Here is a 17,142-nt window from a genome sequence, read left to right on the forward strand (position 1 = left end):
TAGGGAGAGGAGATGCAAATGTTAAGAGTTTTAGCCAATAGGGAGAGGAGGAGATAAGGGTTACTGCGGATGGGCAGACTGGAAGGGCCATTTGGCCTTTATCTACCATCATGTTTCTGTGTGCCTGTTTTCCTTTATAGAATACTAAAAGCTTCACCCGCATGTTTCTGTCTTCGCTGATCCACAGGATGCAAATTTCACTAAACCAAGAGGCAGATTAACAGTCAATGACTGTCCAAACTTCATCATGAATCCAAATGGCATGACTGTGACGTTTCTTGGTATGATTAAGTTGCTGACCACCACACCCAATGAGATTGTTCATTCTGTAGTCAACATCAGCGTTGTAAGTATCATGGCGCATTATGACACGTATCAAAATATGGGAAAGATAGGCAAGGGAGATGTCTTCAACGACCAATGTATAACCTTTATTATGGAAACATGGGACATTTCCACGTTGGTTGTTTAAGAAATCTCCCTTGCCTTTCTGTCCCTTGGTTGGTTCTCTCACGAGGCTCGTTATCTTAGATATCAAAATATGACAGAGAAAGCAAGTTGAAATCAGCAAAACCCAAAGCAAACCTGCTTAAAACAATGCTAATGGTGTCTCATATTCCGCTACATCTCCAAATGGATTCAAAACAGTTTACCCAAAATTATCATTTTTCTTGAAGTTTCCTTGTAAATGTTTGGTTAAGATACAAGATACTGAATTTGTCTTTTGGGACCCCATTCAATTGCAACAATTTTTGGTAGCTCGTGAACAGAAGTGAGAATTCTTCTTTTTTTCTTTTATTAATTGATGAGGGATTAGGGTAGGAATGTTAAAATGTCCTAAATTTAGTTGGGAATGATTTGAGTTCATTGGAACTCAACCATTTCTTTGTTTTCCTTTAAAATTTACTTGAAAATAAGCAATATGTCTCCCCTTTTAGTGGGCTTGTAAAGGATTGTTTGTTTGTTTTTTGTATTTCTTGAAATGAAAATTTGTATGGTAACCCTTTTTTTCCCTGATATCTGTATGATATTGTAAAAGTATTAAACTTAATAAAAAAAAAAAAAATTATAGAAAGCTTACAAAGAGTGAATAAGGACAAAAAAAAAAAAAAGGAATTAACATCATAAAGCATGAAGTTTTGAGCAAGGCCCAATTTTCAAAGAAACAAAACAACGAAAGAGAAATCTGTACAGGGGTTCAAGGAGGGTTTGGATAGGTTCCTGGAGGAAAAGGGGATAGAGGGGTACAGATAGAACTTGAGGTAGGTTATAGAAGTGGTCAGAAACCACTTCACAGGACGCGGACCTGATGGGCCGCCGCGGGAGCGGACCGCTGGGCGAGATGAACCTCTGGTCTGACTCAGTGGAGGCAACTTCTTATGTTCTTATGAGAGTCCTTGCCTTAAATTGAAAGGCAAGTGAGATGTCTAAATCAGCCAACAGTTCCTTTATTAAGGGGGCAATCAATGAGCCCCCATTTTCAAAGAAGCAAGTTTTCAGCAATTTGCAAAAAGAGCCGTAAGTCGGTGTAGAAATTTGCCCCCTCTTTTACTAAGGTGCGCTGATTATCACGCGCTAATCGAATTAGCATGCCCTACACGCCAACGCGCCCATAGACTGACATGCACGCATTAGCGTTTTAGCGCACGCCAATTCGATTAGCGCGTGATAATCGGTTAGTGCACCTTAGTAAAAGAGGGCCTTGATAAATTAAGAAAAACTAATAATAATTTTCGGGTAGGATCCTAACTCAGTAGGCATCCCTACCCAATGCCTACCCAAAAAGTAGGCATGGTTAGGGGAGTAGATTGAGCGTGGAATGAGTTAAGCACTGTCATTTCAGGCCATGAAAACTCTAGCTCTATGCCTCTCAAACTTTTATAGCTCTGGTTCACTAAACGGAGCAAATGTTTTTCGCGGCACATTGTAATTGGAATTATAAAATTGCAAGACCAACAAAAAATTAAATTTTAAAGAGTTATTTATTTAAAGTTCTTTAAGCCCCGACACCAACTACCACCAGATCTGCCCACAGACATAAACTATCCTTCCCCTCTCTACACGGCATCCTCCACGCAGGTAAACTGGGTAGATCCCTCCTCTCCAAAATCACCGGCCTCTGGAACGACCTCACTGTCCCGCTGCGGAACCTGGACTCCCTCCAACTATTCCGAAAACAACTGAAAACCTGGCTTTTCTCTAGCATATAATCATCTCTTCTCCTGATTACATCCCCTCTTTTTATGCTTTGTAAACTCTTTCTCTTCTCTCTTCCCATATTTTTTTTTTAAACTCTGTAAACCGTGTCGAGCTCCACTTCAGTGGAGAAGATGCGGTATATAAACCTAAGGCTTAGTTTAGTTTAGTTTAGTAATTGTAAAAATGGTGAAACTATAGTAGAAAAAATAGAATTGCTAATCAATGCGATGGATGAGCTTGTTTTTGGACTGCAAATTAACTCAAAACATCGGCCGACAGTCGACAAGCAAAAACACATTTCATCATCCACCATCTTTAGTCGTTCTGTCAGAGCTGAAAATCCAAGTTCGCATAGATAAGAAGATCCAAATGGTAACAAAGCCTTGATTGCTTTCTTGCTGCATCCAAAGAAACCAAACTAAAATGACTTGCTGTTAGTTTTCAAGGTCCAATCACACCAAAGAATGATGCTTGGCTGGGCGATTGCATCCTTACGTACACAGATACTTATAACATTTGCAGACACTTGTGTACCGCAATGTACATGTCATCTGTTCTAGTGTATATTTATGAAGGAAATTTTTTAAATAGAGCCAAATTCTGGAACCTGGTATCGTGGCACACAGTTTGAGAGACGCTGCCGTAGCCCAAAATATTGGCACCATAATTGATTTAGACACCGCTGGGCACGATTCTATGAACTGTACCTAACTTTGAATGACATGTGCTAGATTCTGTTTCCATAGAAACCCACCGATTTAGATGACGTTTATAGAATCGGGCTCTTATTGCCTCCTATTTAGGAGGGATGTCTATGTAACGCTTTCACATCCATTTCCCTTCCATACCATGCCTAGGGTTACCATAACATCCGGATTTCACGTTTCAATTTTATTCTAATTTGATAAATCGCTTATTACATACTAAGCGAGTAACAATAAAATATACGTTATACAGCTTTAAAAGGGGATAAAAAAAACAGACTGATAAAACAGACAGACTCAGATACATAAGGGAAGGGAAAAGAAAGGGAAAAAGTTACAAAATTACTATTATTCAGATGAGGAGAAAAGAAAAGCCAAATAGGGAGAAAACATAAGGATTGGGATAAAATTGTTGAAATGCACTGTTTAAAGATTAAAAGAATCTTTAAAGAGAAAAGTTTTTAAATTAGTTTTAAATATATTGAGGTCTTTAATTTCTCTTATGTATAAAGGCAGGGCGTTCCAGGTAAGAGGGGCCATTACTGAGTATATATCATGACGTCTGGTTCCAATAATTTTCAAAGAAGGAACCATAAGCAACCCTTGAGTTGTGGATCCCCCTTTTGAGGACATGTCCGGGGGTCCAGATGATTTTTCAAAACCCGGCACTTTGTCCGTGTTTTGAAAAGCTTGCAACAAATCTCCGTCGGGCAGGAAGGTATCCGCGCATGCCCTCCTGCCCGATGAGAGCAGGCAGTGGGGGGGGGGGGGAGCAAGGGCGGGATTGGGGGCAAGACTGGGGCGTAATGGGGTGGGGATGGGTGGAACTGAGTGGTGCCTGGGGGCAGGTCTAGTGGTCCAGATTTTCCGTTTGGAAAATATGCTAACCTTAGCCATGCTCTCTCAAAAATGAATGGCAAAAACGAAATACCATGCAGTTACTGCGCATAAAAGGGGAACATGCTTTAGCGTGTCCTGCAGTAAGTCTTTTTTTGACATGCTAAGCCATGTTAGGGATTCGTACACCCTAGCAAAAGGGCCCCTCATATACTTTTGAAGATTGTGAGCCTTCGGGACAGTAAGGGAATTTTTCAAGTACCTTTCTTATTTCTAATCTTAATGTATATTTTCTGTAAACCGCTTAGAACCTAACGGATGTAGCGGTATATAAGAAATAAATTACATTACATTACATTACATGGACCATTTGGCCTTCATCTGCCATCATGTTTCTAGGTTTCTATAACCATAAAGCTCTATGACATCACAATGCAGGCAAAGAGCCTTAGCCAATGGGAAGAAGATATGCAAATGTTAAGAGCCTTAGCCAATAGGGAGAGGAGGAGATAGTGGATGCTGAAGAATTCTACTGTTCAACGGCTCCCCCTTCTGCTTCTATTCCTTTCTCTCCTCTCTTCTACCTTCCAAAGTATTTAGATCAATGCTGTCTTGTTAAAATGTTTATTTTATCTTTATTTTTCCTCTAACTCTACTTTTCACTTCTCTATTACCCTCCAGGTACTTTAGTTAGATTGTGAGTCTTCGGGACAGAAAGGGAATTTTTCAAGTACCTTTCTTATTTCTAATCTTAATGTATATTTTCTGTAAACCGCTTAGAACCTAACGGATGGAGCGGTATATAAGAAATAAATTACATTACATTACATTACATTGAAAAGACAGCAGAATGTGTTTGAGCTTCTGATATGCGAGGACGTGAAATATGCGTCTGTGTATTGGAAATAAAATGCATCACGTGGCCATTAGTGGGACTGGGTTCTCCCGCTTTGACAGGAGAATCCACTGGGGCTAATGCCAATCCTGATATTTCATTCAGTTTTCCGTGGAGGAGGGAGAGGAAGAACGGGATTCTGCACAAAAAGAAATCATGGAAAAGTTGATATGTGTGGAAATGTGAAATTCCTTAAAATACTTTCAGAAACCAGTTTGATGAACCCTTGCTAAATCCAGGTTTCATCAAATAGAGAAAAGAGAGACCATTAACATATGGATCTGGAATGGCCCAGTTGTCGCCCCACCTCACCCATCCCCCCTTACCTTCTTGTACACCAAATCTCCATGCTTTCCTGTTTATCAGATCCCATATAACCTCCACAATAATGACAACCATAAATAAACCACAGACTCTTTATTGATGGTCATAACCAGACCGCAGCTTTGTTTATTGGGACAAGAAGTAAATAAGCAATTAACAATTGTGTCACCTCCCGAGCTACAAAAACATTGCAATTTGACAAATCAAAATTAAATTCCACCTGACCCCGCCATGAAGCAAGAGTCTAGGGCAGGGGTGTCCAATGTCGGTCCTCGAGGGCCGCAATCCAGTCGGGTTTTCAGGATTTCCCCAATAAATATGCATGAGATCTATGTGTATGCACTGCTTTCAATGCATATTCATTGGGGAAATCCTGAAAACCCGACTGGATTGTGGCCCTCGAGGATCGACATTGGACACCCCTGGTCTAGGGGGTGGCATGGACCTCCATGCCCCTTTTCCGTGATACGTGCCTAAAAGCCCATTAGCTCCCCTGAGCTCACTTCCCCCTAACAGCTCATCCCTGGATGTACCTCCATGCCCCCCCATGCCGGGTCACATGACCTGTGACGTCACCCCTCAGCTGATCACACTACCACATAACCGCTCATCTTCTGATGAGCCAAAGCTTGTAGCTCGGGATCACCGCCCCTGCGACAGCCCCAAGTACCCCCTGTGCAAAAAGGTAGGGTGGGCGGGAAAGCTGCCTCTGATGGACAGGAAAGCCCCTGAACCTCGGAGGCATGTATAGTTCAACCTCCTCCCAACATGCCCTGCTCCTCCTCCACCCCTCCCCACCCCTTCCCATCACCTATAAGCTGCTTCTCCATGGACGACCAACCCGATCCATCCAGCCCCTCATTATAGTTACCCATCGAGACCAGCTCTCAGGCTCTTTTTTATTTGTAAGACCCACAGAATTTGCCAGATATATTCTGGGTATTGTAGGTTGGTGGATTCTCTCAAATCTTGGACAAATCCACTGGAGTTTTTCAAAATTTAAACCAGGCTGGCCAGGTTCTCTCTCTGCCCTCATAACTCACCCTTGTGTGTCAGTTGTATAAGGATTCTTACTAGAACAAATTTCTGGCTAAAACTGTGGCATGCTCAGAACCAGGATGTTTGCTATTTAAGGATGGCCTTACTAAGATGAGTTTTCTTATTTTTATTTCATGCAGGAAGCCAATGTCAGTTTTACCAAGTTGTGTATTTCACAAAATAACTCCAATGTGATCTTAACCGGTTCTGTATCATCGAACAGGTAACGCCAGATTTCAGAATTCACTAAGTTTAAAGGCAAAAGAGTACTCGCAAACCAGTGTTAAAAAGTACTTATAGCAATATACCTGCTTGGCAAGGGAAGGGTTAAACACCAATTTTAATCATTTTGAGTCATCTTGGTTCAATATATAGCACATGGATGATAAAGAGGATGGAACTCCTCTCATATGAGGAAAGTCTAGAGAGGTTAGGGCCCTTCAGCTTGGAAAAGAGACGGGGAGATATGATCAACGTCTACAAAATCTCGAGTGGAGTAGAATGGGTAGAAGTGAATTGATTTTTCACTCCATCAAAAATTACAAGGACTAGGGGGACACTCGATGTCGTTACAGGGAAATATTTTTAAAACCAATAGGAGGAAATGTTTTTTTTCATTCAGAGAATAGTTAAGCTCTGGAACGCATTGCCAGAGGTTGTGGTAAGAGCGGATAGCGTAGCTGGTTTTAAGAACGGGTTTAGAGAAAGACATGGGGGAAAGCCACTACTTGGCCTGGATCAGTAGCATGGAATGTTGCTACGCTTTGGGTTTTTGCCAGGTACTAGTGACCTGGATTGGCCACCATGAGAACGGGCTACTGGGCTTGATAAATGTGACCGTAGGTCCCGTTTTAAATGGGACAGGCGATCGCTTCCCTTCCTCCCTTCCTGCCATGCCAAAGCCAGCCTGTCTGTCTGCATCCCTCCCTCCAGCGCTGAAGCCTGGCCTACCGCTGATTCAAACCTCCCTCCCCCTGGTCCACCGCCCGCTGCAACTGAAGAAAAAGAAGATCCAGGCGCCAGCCCACAAACCTTCTTCCCGACATCAATTCTGACGTCGGAGAGGAAATTCTGGGCCAGCCAGGCAACGATTGGCTGGCCCAGAACTTCCTCTCCAATGTCAGAATTGACGTCGGGAAGAAGGTTTGGGGGCCGGAGCCTGGACCTTCCTTTTATTCAGTTGCAGCAGTGGCGGGCTGGAAGTAGCAGCGGGGGCCAGTCGGGAGGGGGGGTGTTGAGTCAGTGGTAGGCCAGGCTTCGGTGCTGGAGGGAGGGAGGCAGATAGGCAGGCAGGCTGGCTCTGGCGTGGGAGGGAGGGGGTGGGTTCAAAGGCTGGAAAGCAGAGAAGGGGACATAGGAAGGAGGGAGGAAGGAAGGAAGAACAGAAAGAGGCGGGGGGGAGGTTGTAAGCAGAAGAAAGACTAGAGAGAGAAAGGCCTGGACCAAAAGGGAAAGACAGGAGACAGATGCAGGACTATGCGAGGTGTAGACAGAGGGGGAGAGACCCTGAGGAAGAGCAGAGAGATGCAAGATCATAACAGAGACGGGACAGAGAGGGAGACCTGGAACAAAGGTACAAAGAAGAACTGACACTGGATCTGGGGAGGATAACAGAGGGAAAAGAGAAAGAAACCTGGACCCAAAGGGGATGGGAAGGAAGGAAGGAAAAATGATTTTATTTTCAATTTAGTGATCAAAATGTGTCAGTTTTGAGAATTTATATCTGCTGTCTATATTGTGCACTATATTTGTCTATTTTTCTATAGTTACTGAGGTGACATTGCATATTTTAAACTCATCTGCCTTAACATCTTTGAAAACCCCCCAAATATAAATGATAATTAACATTTTCTCTGTGTATAGTGTGCTTTGTGGGGTTTTTTAAAATTTTATGATTACCATTATGAATTAATAAGATATTATGTATTCATGAAAAATGAACGGAAGAAATTGGGGCAGGATTGGGGGCGGGATTGAAAATTAATAGATGTCCCATTTTGATGAAAAAAATAAATGGTCACGTTATGCTTGATGGACAATTGTGTTCTTTTGTAATTAGTCATCATTAAACCCCACTACAATCATACAAAGAGACACTAGCAGAATCGTAAACCTAATCCACTGAATCTTAAAAAGGCCATTTCTATAACAATGTACATATTTAAGATTTATTCATTTATATTACTTCTAAAACCTAGGCAGATGTATTCCATAGTTTACTTACTGGATGCAAATATTTTTTGTATCTGTATCTGAAGAGCTTGGAAACTGCATAACCCACGCTGCTCCTTGTGACCCTGGGCAAGTCACTTAATCCCCCCCATTGTCCCAGGTACATTAGATAGATTGTAAGCCCACCGGGACTCTGGGCTCCCCCCAGAGCTGAGATTGTGACATCATAATGCCTCATTCCACCAATAAAAGCCAACCTCATCAGTGATGTCACAATGCTTTGATTGTCCTATACTTGGCTCTTTTTTGCTACACTTTTATTTCTAGGGTGGCACAGTGGTTAAAATGACAGCCTCAGCACCCTGAGGTTGTGGGTTCAAACCCACGCTGTTCCTTGTGACCCGAGCAAGTCACTTAGTCCTCCCATAGCCCCAGGTACATTGGATAGATTGTGAGCCCACCAGGACAGACAGGGAAAAATGCTTGAGAACCTGAATAAATTCATGTAAAACCATTCTGAGCTCCCCTAAGAGAATGGTATAGAAAATTGAATAAATAAATAGTGTGAAAAGTTTCAGCCTCTGATAAGCAGAGCTGGTATTGTGATGTCATAATGCCTCTTTCCACCAATGCCTAAGAGTCAACCTCAGCAGTGATGTCACAATGGCTTGATTGTCCTATACTTGGCTCACTTTTACTACATTTTGATTTCTAGAGTGGTGCAGTGGTTAAAGCTCCAGCCTCAGCACCTGGGGTTGTGGGTTCAAACCCATGCTGCTCCTTGTGACCCTGGGCAAGTCACTTAATCCCCCCATTGCCCCAGGTACATTAGATAGAGTGTGAGCCTGCCGGGACAGACAGGGAAAAATGCTTGCGTACACTTCCCCCTCTGTATTCGCGGGGGGTAGGGGCAGAGCCGGGCCGCGAATATTAAAAAACCACAAATAATATTTGGTTCCGCCCCTAACCCCCGCTTCTCCGGGCTATTTTTAAGCCCTCTTACAGCCCCGTGAACCTTACCTGGTGGCCTAGTGGGTTTTCAGGCAGGAGCGATCTTACCACGCTCCTGCCCTGTGCAGATCGCTCATAGCAAATGTTTGCCTTGAGCTCCCCTCCTAGTCTCGAGCTGGAGCACGGGCAGTGTGAAGTGGGGAGGATTGCATGGAGGAGATCATCGCAGAGGAGGAGACGTGGGCATCTTGGGACTATCAACCAAGCCTCTTCCCTGAAGAAGTCCTTTCTCTGGGAACGTCATCGTTCCTCCAAAACTTACTTGCTCCACTTCATCACCGAAGCTGAAACGGTGGATTGAAGATAATGTTTTATTTTTTTTTTTTCCAGTTTATGAATTATTTTTAATCTTATTCATTGTTTTGCCACTTGTTTATGTTTTGTTCTATTTCTATCATTTAAAATTCTCCAGAATTCTTTTGTTCAACGGTTCCTCCTTCTGCATCTATTCCTTTCTCTCCTCTCTTCTACCTTCCAAAGTACTTAGTTCAATACAGTCTTGTTAGAATGTTTATTTGTTTATTTTTCCTCTATCTCTACTTTTCACTTCTTTATTACTCTCTAGGTACTTTAGTTAGATTGTGAGCCTTCGGGACAGTAAGGGAATTTTTAAGTACCTTTCTTTCTTATAATTTTAATGTATATTTTCTGTAAACCGCTTAGAACTTAACGGATGTAGCGGTATATAAGAAATAAATTACATTACATTACATTACCCTCTCCTTTACAAAGCCGCGCTAGCGTGTTTAGCACTGGCCACCACGGGAACAGCTCTGACGCTCATAGAATTCTTATGAGCGTCCGAGCTGTTACAGCCATGACCAGCGCTAAAAACACTAGTGTGGCTGTGTAAAGGAGGGGTAGAGTAACATGGAGGGGCATTTTCAATATGACATCAAATTCCAAGTTGTAGCGCGGGTTTTAGCGCCGGCAGCGGCGGTGACTGCTCATGGAATTCCTATGAGCCTCGGAGCAGCTATAACCCTGCGCTACGCGTTCGTAAAAGCGGGGGAGGGGGGGGGACACGCTTTGTGGAACACGCACAAGACCATTTTTTCCAAACGGAAAAAAAAAAGGTCTGTCTTTTTTTTTTTTGGTTTTGAAAATGGCCGTTTCTCAGACGTGCCCGTCCTCAATGCATTGATCTTTTTGAACCATTTTTGAGAAAGAAAGAAATGCATCCAAAAGAAAATCACATTAAACAAGCCATTGGGATATAGGAGGGGGGAGGGAGGCAGCATTCTTAATAGAATGGCCACACATAGCAAGAGAAACTTCTGTATGTAGTATTAGAATAGATTCGGACAAAAAAAAGATGAACCTCTTATACATTACATTAGACCAGTGTTCTTCAACCACCGGTCCACAGAAATTTCCTGCCGGTCCACAGGGCAAGCACGTGCATCAGGTCCAAAACAGTATGGGGAAGGGAAGCAGCGCCCGGAAGTGGGGTTGGTAGGAAGGAAGGGGCGGAGGGGAGGACGTGTGCTGGCGCCCCCACCAAGAGGGATCACCTCCCCCCCTCTCACTACGCCATTGACCGTCCACTAGGCTATTCCAGGAACCTGCATGCTGCTCTAATAGGACTGGCTATAACAGGCAGGTATGTACTGTTACATTCACATCTTTGGAGGGTTAGAGAGGGGGGGGGGGGTCATTGGCCACTGAGGGATGTGGGAGCTCATGCTTACAACACTCCAGTGGTCATCTGGTCTGTTTTAGTACCTTATGACATTTACAGTACTCCCCTGAAATTCGCCGGGGTTCCATTTTAGGAACCCCTGTGAATTTTGAAAAAACGGCAAATGCGGTTTTTCGGCTGTCAAAAGGCAAGGGAGGCAGGAGAGGGCAGCTGGAGTGCCGGCGGGGTGAAGAAAATCACTCACGGTCTGCTCTGACCGCCTCTTCCTGTAGTAAAGTCGGGCTACACCCATCAGGAGCTGCTTTGACCTGCCTGACTTTACTACAGGAAGAGCTAGTCAGAGCAGACCGTGAATGAGCGAGCCCGTGATTCGTGAACCGCGAATGCGCAGGGGAACACTGTATATGTTGTTAAAACAGTTCTAGCTCTAAATGTCTAAACGGTGATTTGGACATTATTGCAGAAAAATGCCCAAACCAGAAGCCCTCCTTAGTCCTAGCCCAGACTATACCTCTAACATGCCCCCGTGAGAGTTAGATGCACTGCAAACAGCATAGAAATCCATCTGGAAAGTAGGTTTCGAAAATTGCGAACTGGAAGGGTTTTAGCGAGAAAATCGTCTATCACTTCAGGCCACTTTTTGGACATTTTTCTTTTTTGAAAATGAACCCCTTAGTAAATGATGGCAATAAAGACCTGAACCTTCCATCAAGTTTGCCTAAACAATTTCTGATCCCTTACCACTCATTGTTCTTGGGACCTGGGTCAACCACTGTTGGAAACAGGATGCTGGCCTGATGGACCTTCAGTCTGTCTCGGTATAGTATAATCAAGCTATTCTGATATCACTGATGAGGTTGCCTCTTAGACATTAGTGGAATGAGGCATTATGATATCAAAATCTCGGTTCTGGAATGTTGATACTCTTTGGGCTTCTAACTAGGTACTTGGGACCTGGGTTGGCCACTGTTGGAAACAGGATACTGGGTTTGATGGACCTTCGGTCTGTCCCAGTACAGAAATTCTCATGTTCTTATGTGAGCAAAGTATAGGACAATCAAGCCATTGTGACATCACTGCTGAGGTTGGCTCTTAGGCATTGGTGGAATGAGGCATTATGACATCACAATCTCAGCTCTGGAATGTTGCTACTCTTTGGGCTTCTAGCTAGGTACTTGGGACCTGGGTTGGCCACTGTTGGAAATAGGATATTGTGCTTGATGGACCTTCGGTCTGTCCCAGTACAGAAATTCTTATGTTCTTATGTGAGCAAAGTATAGGACAATCAAGCCATTGTGACATCACTGCTGAGGTTGGCTCTTAGGCATTGGTGGAATGAGGCATTATGACATCACAATCTCAGCTCTGGAATGTTGCTACTCTTTGGGCTTCTAGCTAGGTACTTAGGACCTGGGTTGGCCACTGTTGGAAATAGGATTCTGTGCTTGATGGACCTTCGGTCTGTCCCAGTACAGAAATTCTCATGTTCTTATGTGAGCAAAGTATAGGACAATCAAGCCATTGTGACATCACTGCTGAGGTTGGCTCTTAGGCATTGGTGGAATGAGGCATTATGACATCACAATCTCAGCTCTGGAATGTTACTACTCTTTGGGCTTCTAGCTAGGTGCTTGGGACCTGGGTTGGCCACTGTTGGAAATAGGATACTGTGCTTGATGGACCTTCGGTCTGTCCCAGTACAGAAATTCTCATGTTCTTATGTGAGCAAAGTATAGGACAATCAAGCCATTGTGACATCACTGCTGAGGTTGGCTCTTAGGCATTGGTGGAATGAGGCATTATGACATCACAATCTCAGCTCTGGAATGTTGCTACTCTTTGGGCTTCTAGCTAGGTACTTGGGACCTGGGTTGGCCACTGTTGGAAATAGGATACTGTGCTTGATGGACCTTCGGTCTGTCCCAGTACAGAAATTCTCATGTTCTTATGTGAGCAAAGTATAGGACAATCAAGCCATTGTGACATCACTGCTGAGGTTGGCTCTTAGGCATTGGTGGAATGAGGCATTATGACATCACAATCTCAGCTCTGGAATGTTGCTACTCTTTGGGCTTCTAGCTAGGTACTTGGGACCTGGGTTGGCCACTGTTGGAAATAGGATACTTGTCTGTCCCAGCATGGCAATACGTAATGTTCTCTGATACTGAACAGGCTGTCAGTGATAAAATCCTAACTTTAGGTGCCCAGAGGTTAATGCAAATCATGAAAATGAAGAGAAATATAGGTGCTCCTCTGATTCGTCCTCAGGTACAGAATTGATACGTTTTTCCTCTGAAACTGAAAATAGTGGTAGTGCATAATCTAATTTTGTTTTTATGTTCTAGAAGCGTGACTTGTTATTGCTCGTCGTGCCAGGGGGATCAGAAAAAGGTAAGTAGAGAGTAGAAAAGAAATAAATAAATAAAACGAAATAAATGTGGAAGACAACAAATTTAATAATTCAATAAACACCGCTGCTTCAAAAACCATAGGGTTTCACGTGGTAAGGGACCAGGAAGTCCCTGTTTTCATCCCATTGCATGCAGTAATGCGATTGCAGTGCTAGACTATATTAAAGGGAATAAACAGAATCAAAAGAAAGCAAAATAAGATTTCAAGATAAGCAAGGCTGGTTTAGGCATTGGACCAGAGGAGGCTGTGACCCAGGGTGCTGGCCATATAGGGTGCTAAAGTACCCAACCTCTGACTTCTTCTGGTCTACAGGCTAAGCAGGGCAGGATTAATTGGTCGAGGGCCCCTAGGCACCCAAGTACACTGGGCACCCCAGCCCTGCCACACCCTACCATGCGCCCAGGCGGAAACAGGAAACTGCGTCAGAGGGAAGCTTTGGGCAAGCAGTACCGCTTGCACAATTCCAGTCCCCGTTGCCTTTCTTACCCGCGTTGCTTGCTTGTCTTACTTTCCGTCGATGGGGGGGGCCGCGTAGCCGACTGGGGTGGGGCCCGTGTTGCTGATTGGGGGGGGGAGGCCCGCGTTGCCGGTCGATGCTGGAGGGGCCCATCGCCGTTTGGAAAAAACAATGTTGATGCCCTCCTTCATCGGGCCCCCTGACCATTTCGGGCCCTAGGCACGTGCCTACTTGGCCTATTGGTTAATCCTGCCCTGAGGCTAAGCCTTTTTTTCCGCCCCTCCCAGTCACCCTGCTACACACACACACATCTGGCACTGCTCCCCAGTGAAGGTGGTAAGGGGGGCAGGGGGCAGGGGAGCGTTCTGCCCTAGGTGCCATCTTGCTGGGGTCACCAGCAATGTTCCTTCTAAGGATTGATGAGGTGTGTGCAAAAAAAAATATGCATGAGCGACAAGTTACATATTCCACAAATTTATGAGCAGGCGCAGAGGACGCATTTTTAAACAAATGTAGTTTATCCTTGTACTCCTGATGTATTTTTAATCATCTATGGATATGTTTGTATGTTTATTGTTCAAATGGTTTTATTTATTTCCCAAAATTTATTTTTGTTATACACATTGAAAATATTTGATATTGCGTTTAAATCAAAATCTCAATAAACTTGAAACGAGTGCCCGTGAGATTGTGGGAGGGTTAAATACTCAAAACTTAGAAGAATAACAATTTACTTAAAGTTTTTGCTTCGCCAGCTTTCTGGTATCTTTACATAATGCAGTGGCTTACCTAGCATATGTAACACCCGGGGCCCATCATTTTTTGGCACCCCCCCCCATCTGTACGAAAAACATGATTTTTAGTAACAAGCCACACGTCACACATGAGTACCTAGGAAAAGGCAGCATCTTACATATTGCAGTGAGCAGTACATCAATACACCCATTGTAAAACTAAACAAGCCAGACCAGCACAGATCAATCCTACACCGTCAATCCTAACAGAAAACTATGTCTTTCGAACACACAGAACACACCTTCGCCTAGTATGGAATATGTAATCACAAACTAACCCCTCCCTCTTTTACAAAACTGTAGTGTGGATTTTAGCTACGGAGGTAACAGCTCTGATGCTCATAGAATTCTGAGCATCAGAGCTGCTACCACCACGGCTGGTGCTAAAAAACGCTTCACAGTTTTGTAAAAGGGGGGATAAAATAAAAATACATAGACAAAGGTTAAATTGAACTAGCAAAAAGCTGGACTCTGCATACAATGCTTCACAGAAACAGTGACACATGTCTCCTAAAGCAATAAATAAATAGAAATTTTTTTCTACCTTTGTCTTCTGTGGTTTCTGCTTTCCTCATCTTCTTGTAACTCTCTTCCTTCCATCCATTGTCTGCCGTCTCTCTTCCCCTATATGGCATCTTCTCTCCTTCTATGCCCCTTCCAGAAACTGTATGCCTCCCCCTTCCATCTCTCCTTTCACCCCCATTGGTCTGGCATCTCTCTCTTCTCCTTCCCTCTCCCACACCTCTCCTCTGCAATCCCTTTCCCTTTTTCCCCTCATTTCCCTTTTCAATTTTTCAAGTCTTGCCTTGCCCGGATTTGCTGCTCTCTTCCGGTGTTACTCCCCCCCCCACCCGACTCTCCTCTCGCCGCCCTGCCATCTGCCGTACGCCTCTTCCGATCGCCCCCCTCCCTGCTCGCACCCCCACCCCGACGTCCGATTCCTCCCCCAGCCTCCCCTTACCTTTGCGACGCGTTACATGGACTGCCAGCTCGCCTGCCTGCAAGCACGTGTGTGCGCTGCGATGTAATATTTTGTGCGCCAGCGCACGCCAGCGCAGCTTAGCGGGAACACAGGTCACCAGCACCCCTCATTTGCTCTGCCCCCCTTCCCACTCCTCCCCCTCCCTTCCCCCAGGCCTCTTTAATTTTCACGGCATGAGCAGTATCATGAACTTGCTGCCCGCCTTGGTGGTGGCTCTGTCTGACATCACTTCCGGGTCCCGCACCTAGGAAATGACGTCGGAGAGAAAGCCGACATGTCGCGGGCAGAACGTTCATAATGCTGCTCGCACTGGGAAAATTAAAGAGGTACGGGGGAACGGAAAGGGGGAGCGCATGTGTGACAGGGGGTCGGGAAGGTGCGGGGGGTGGAGAAGAGGGTGGGGGAGTGGTGCCACTCACCCTTGCTACGCCACGGTATCTGGGTAGTAGCAGATGGGCAGTGTTGGAGGTGAAGGATTGACGTCAGAACGGCGACAACATCAAATTTGCACTGCGCAGAAGAAAGACCCGGCAATCTACTTCTGTGTTCTGCCACAAAAACTTGATATCATCAAGTCACTAGGGCTTGAACACGAGTCGATGGCACCTAACAAAATGGTGCTGTTTTTTGCTATTTTAAACAGAGTTTGTTAATTAACTTAGACGCTGTTTCTAGAATGCCCTCTTAATGCACACTAATTTGTTAGATGGTAAAGGGGATGGAACTCCTCTCGTATGAGGAAAGACTAAAACGGTTAGGGCTCTTCAGCTTGGAAAAGAGACGGCTGAGGGGGAGATAGGATTGAAGTCTACAAAATCCTGAGTGGAGTAGAACGGGTACAAGTGGATCGATTTTTCACTCCGTCAAAAATTACAAAGACTAGGGGACACTCGATGAAGTTACAGGAAAATACTTTTAAAACCAATAGGAGGAAATTGGTTTTCACTCAGAGAATAGTTAAGCTCTGGTACGCGTTTCCAGAGGTTGTGGTAAGATTGGACAGCGTAGCTGGTTTTAAGAAAGGTTTGGACAAGTTCCTGGAGAAAAAGTCCATAGTCTGTTATTGAGAAAGACACGGGGGAAGCCACTACTTGCCCTGAATTGGTAGCGTGGAATGTTGCTACTTTTTGCAGGTCTGGAATCTTTTGCTATTCTTTGGGGTTCCGGAATCTTTTGTTACTCTTTGGGGTTCTGGAATCTTTTGCTACTCTTTGGGATTCAGGAATTTTGCTACTCTTTAGGGTTCCGGAATCTTTTGATACTCTTTGGGATTCAGGAATGTTGCTACTCTTTGGGGTTCCGGAATCTTTTGCTACTCTTTGGGGTTCCGGAATCTTTTGTTACTCTTTGGGATTCAGGAATGTTGCTACTCTTTGGGGTTCCGGAATCTTTTGTTACTCTTTGGAATTCAGGAATGTTGCTACTCTTTGGGGTTCTGGAATCTTTTGTTACTCTTTGGGATTCAGGAATGTTGCTACTCTTTGGGGTTCCGGAATCTTTTGTTGCTCTTTGGGATTCAGGAATGTTGCTACTCTTTGGGGTTCCGGAATCTTTTGTTACTCTTTGGGATTCAGGAATGTTGCTACTCTTTGGGGTTCCGGAATCTTTTGTTACTCTTTGGGATTCAGGAATGTTGCTACTCTTTGGGGTTCCGGAATCTTTTGTTACTCTTTGG

At 44.3% G+C, this 17,142-nt stretch overlaps 1 protein-coding gene across 1 annotated transcript in view; it reads left to right on the forward strand.

The window, feature by feature from the left end:
* LOC117345727 (BPI fold-containing family C protein-like) overlaps positions 1 to 17,142 on the forward strand; it is an 85,589-nt gene that overhangs the window by 49,830 nt on the left and 18,617 nt on the right. Inside the window, exons 11-13 of the mRNA XM_033914804.1 lie at positions 188 to 346; positions 6,138 to 6,220; positions 13,168 to 13,213. Coding sequence (XP_033770695.1) covers positions 188 to 346; positions 6,138 to 6,220; positions 13,168 to 13,213 — 288 coding nt within the window. The remainder of the gene's footprint in view (positions 1 to 187; positions 347 to 6,137; positions 6,221 to 13,167; positions 13,214 to 17,142) is intronic.

This window comes from Geotrypetes seraphini, chromosome 11 (assembly GCF_902459505.1).
Source record: "Geotrypetes seraphini chromosome 11, aGeoSer1.1, whole genome shotgun sequence".
NCBI classification, from domain to species: domain Eukaryota; kingdom Metazoa; phylum Chordata; class Amphibia; order Gymnophiona; family Dermophiidae; genus Geotrypetes; species Geotrypetes seraphini.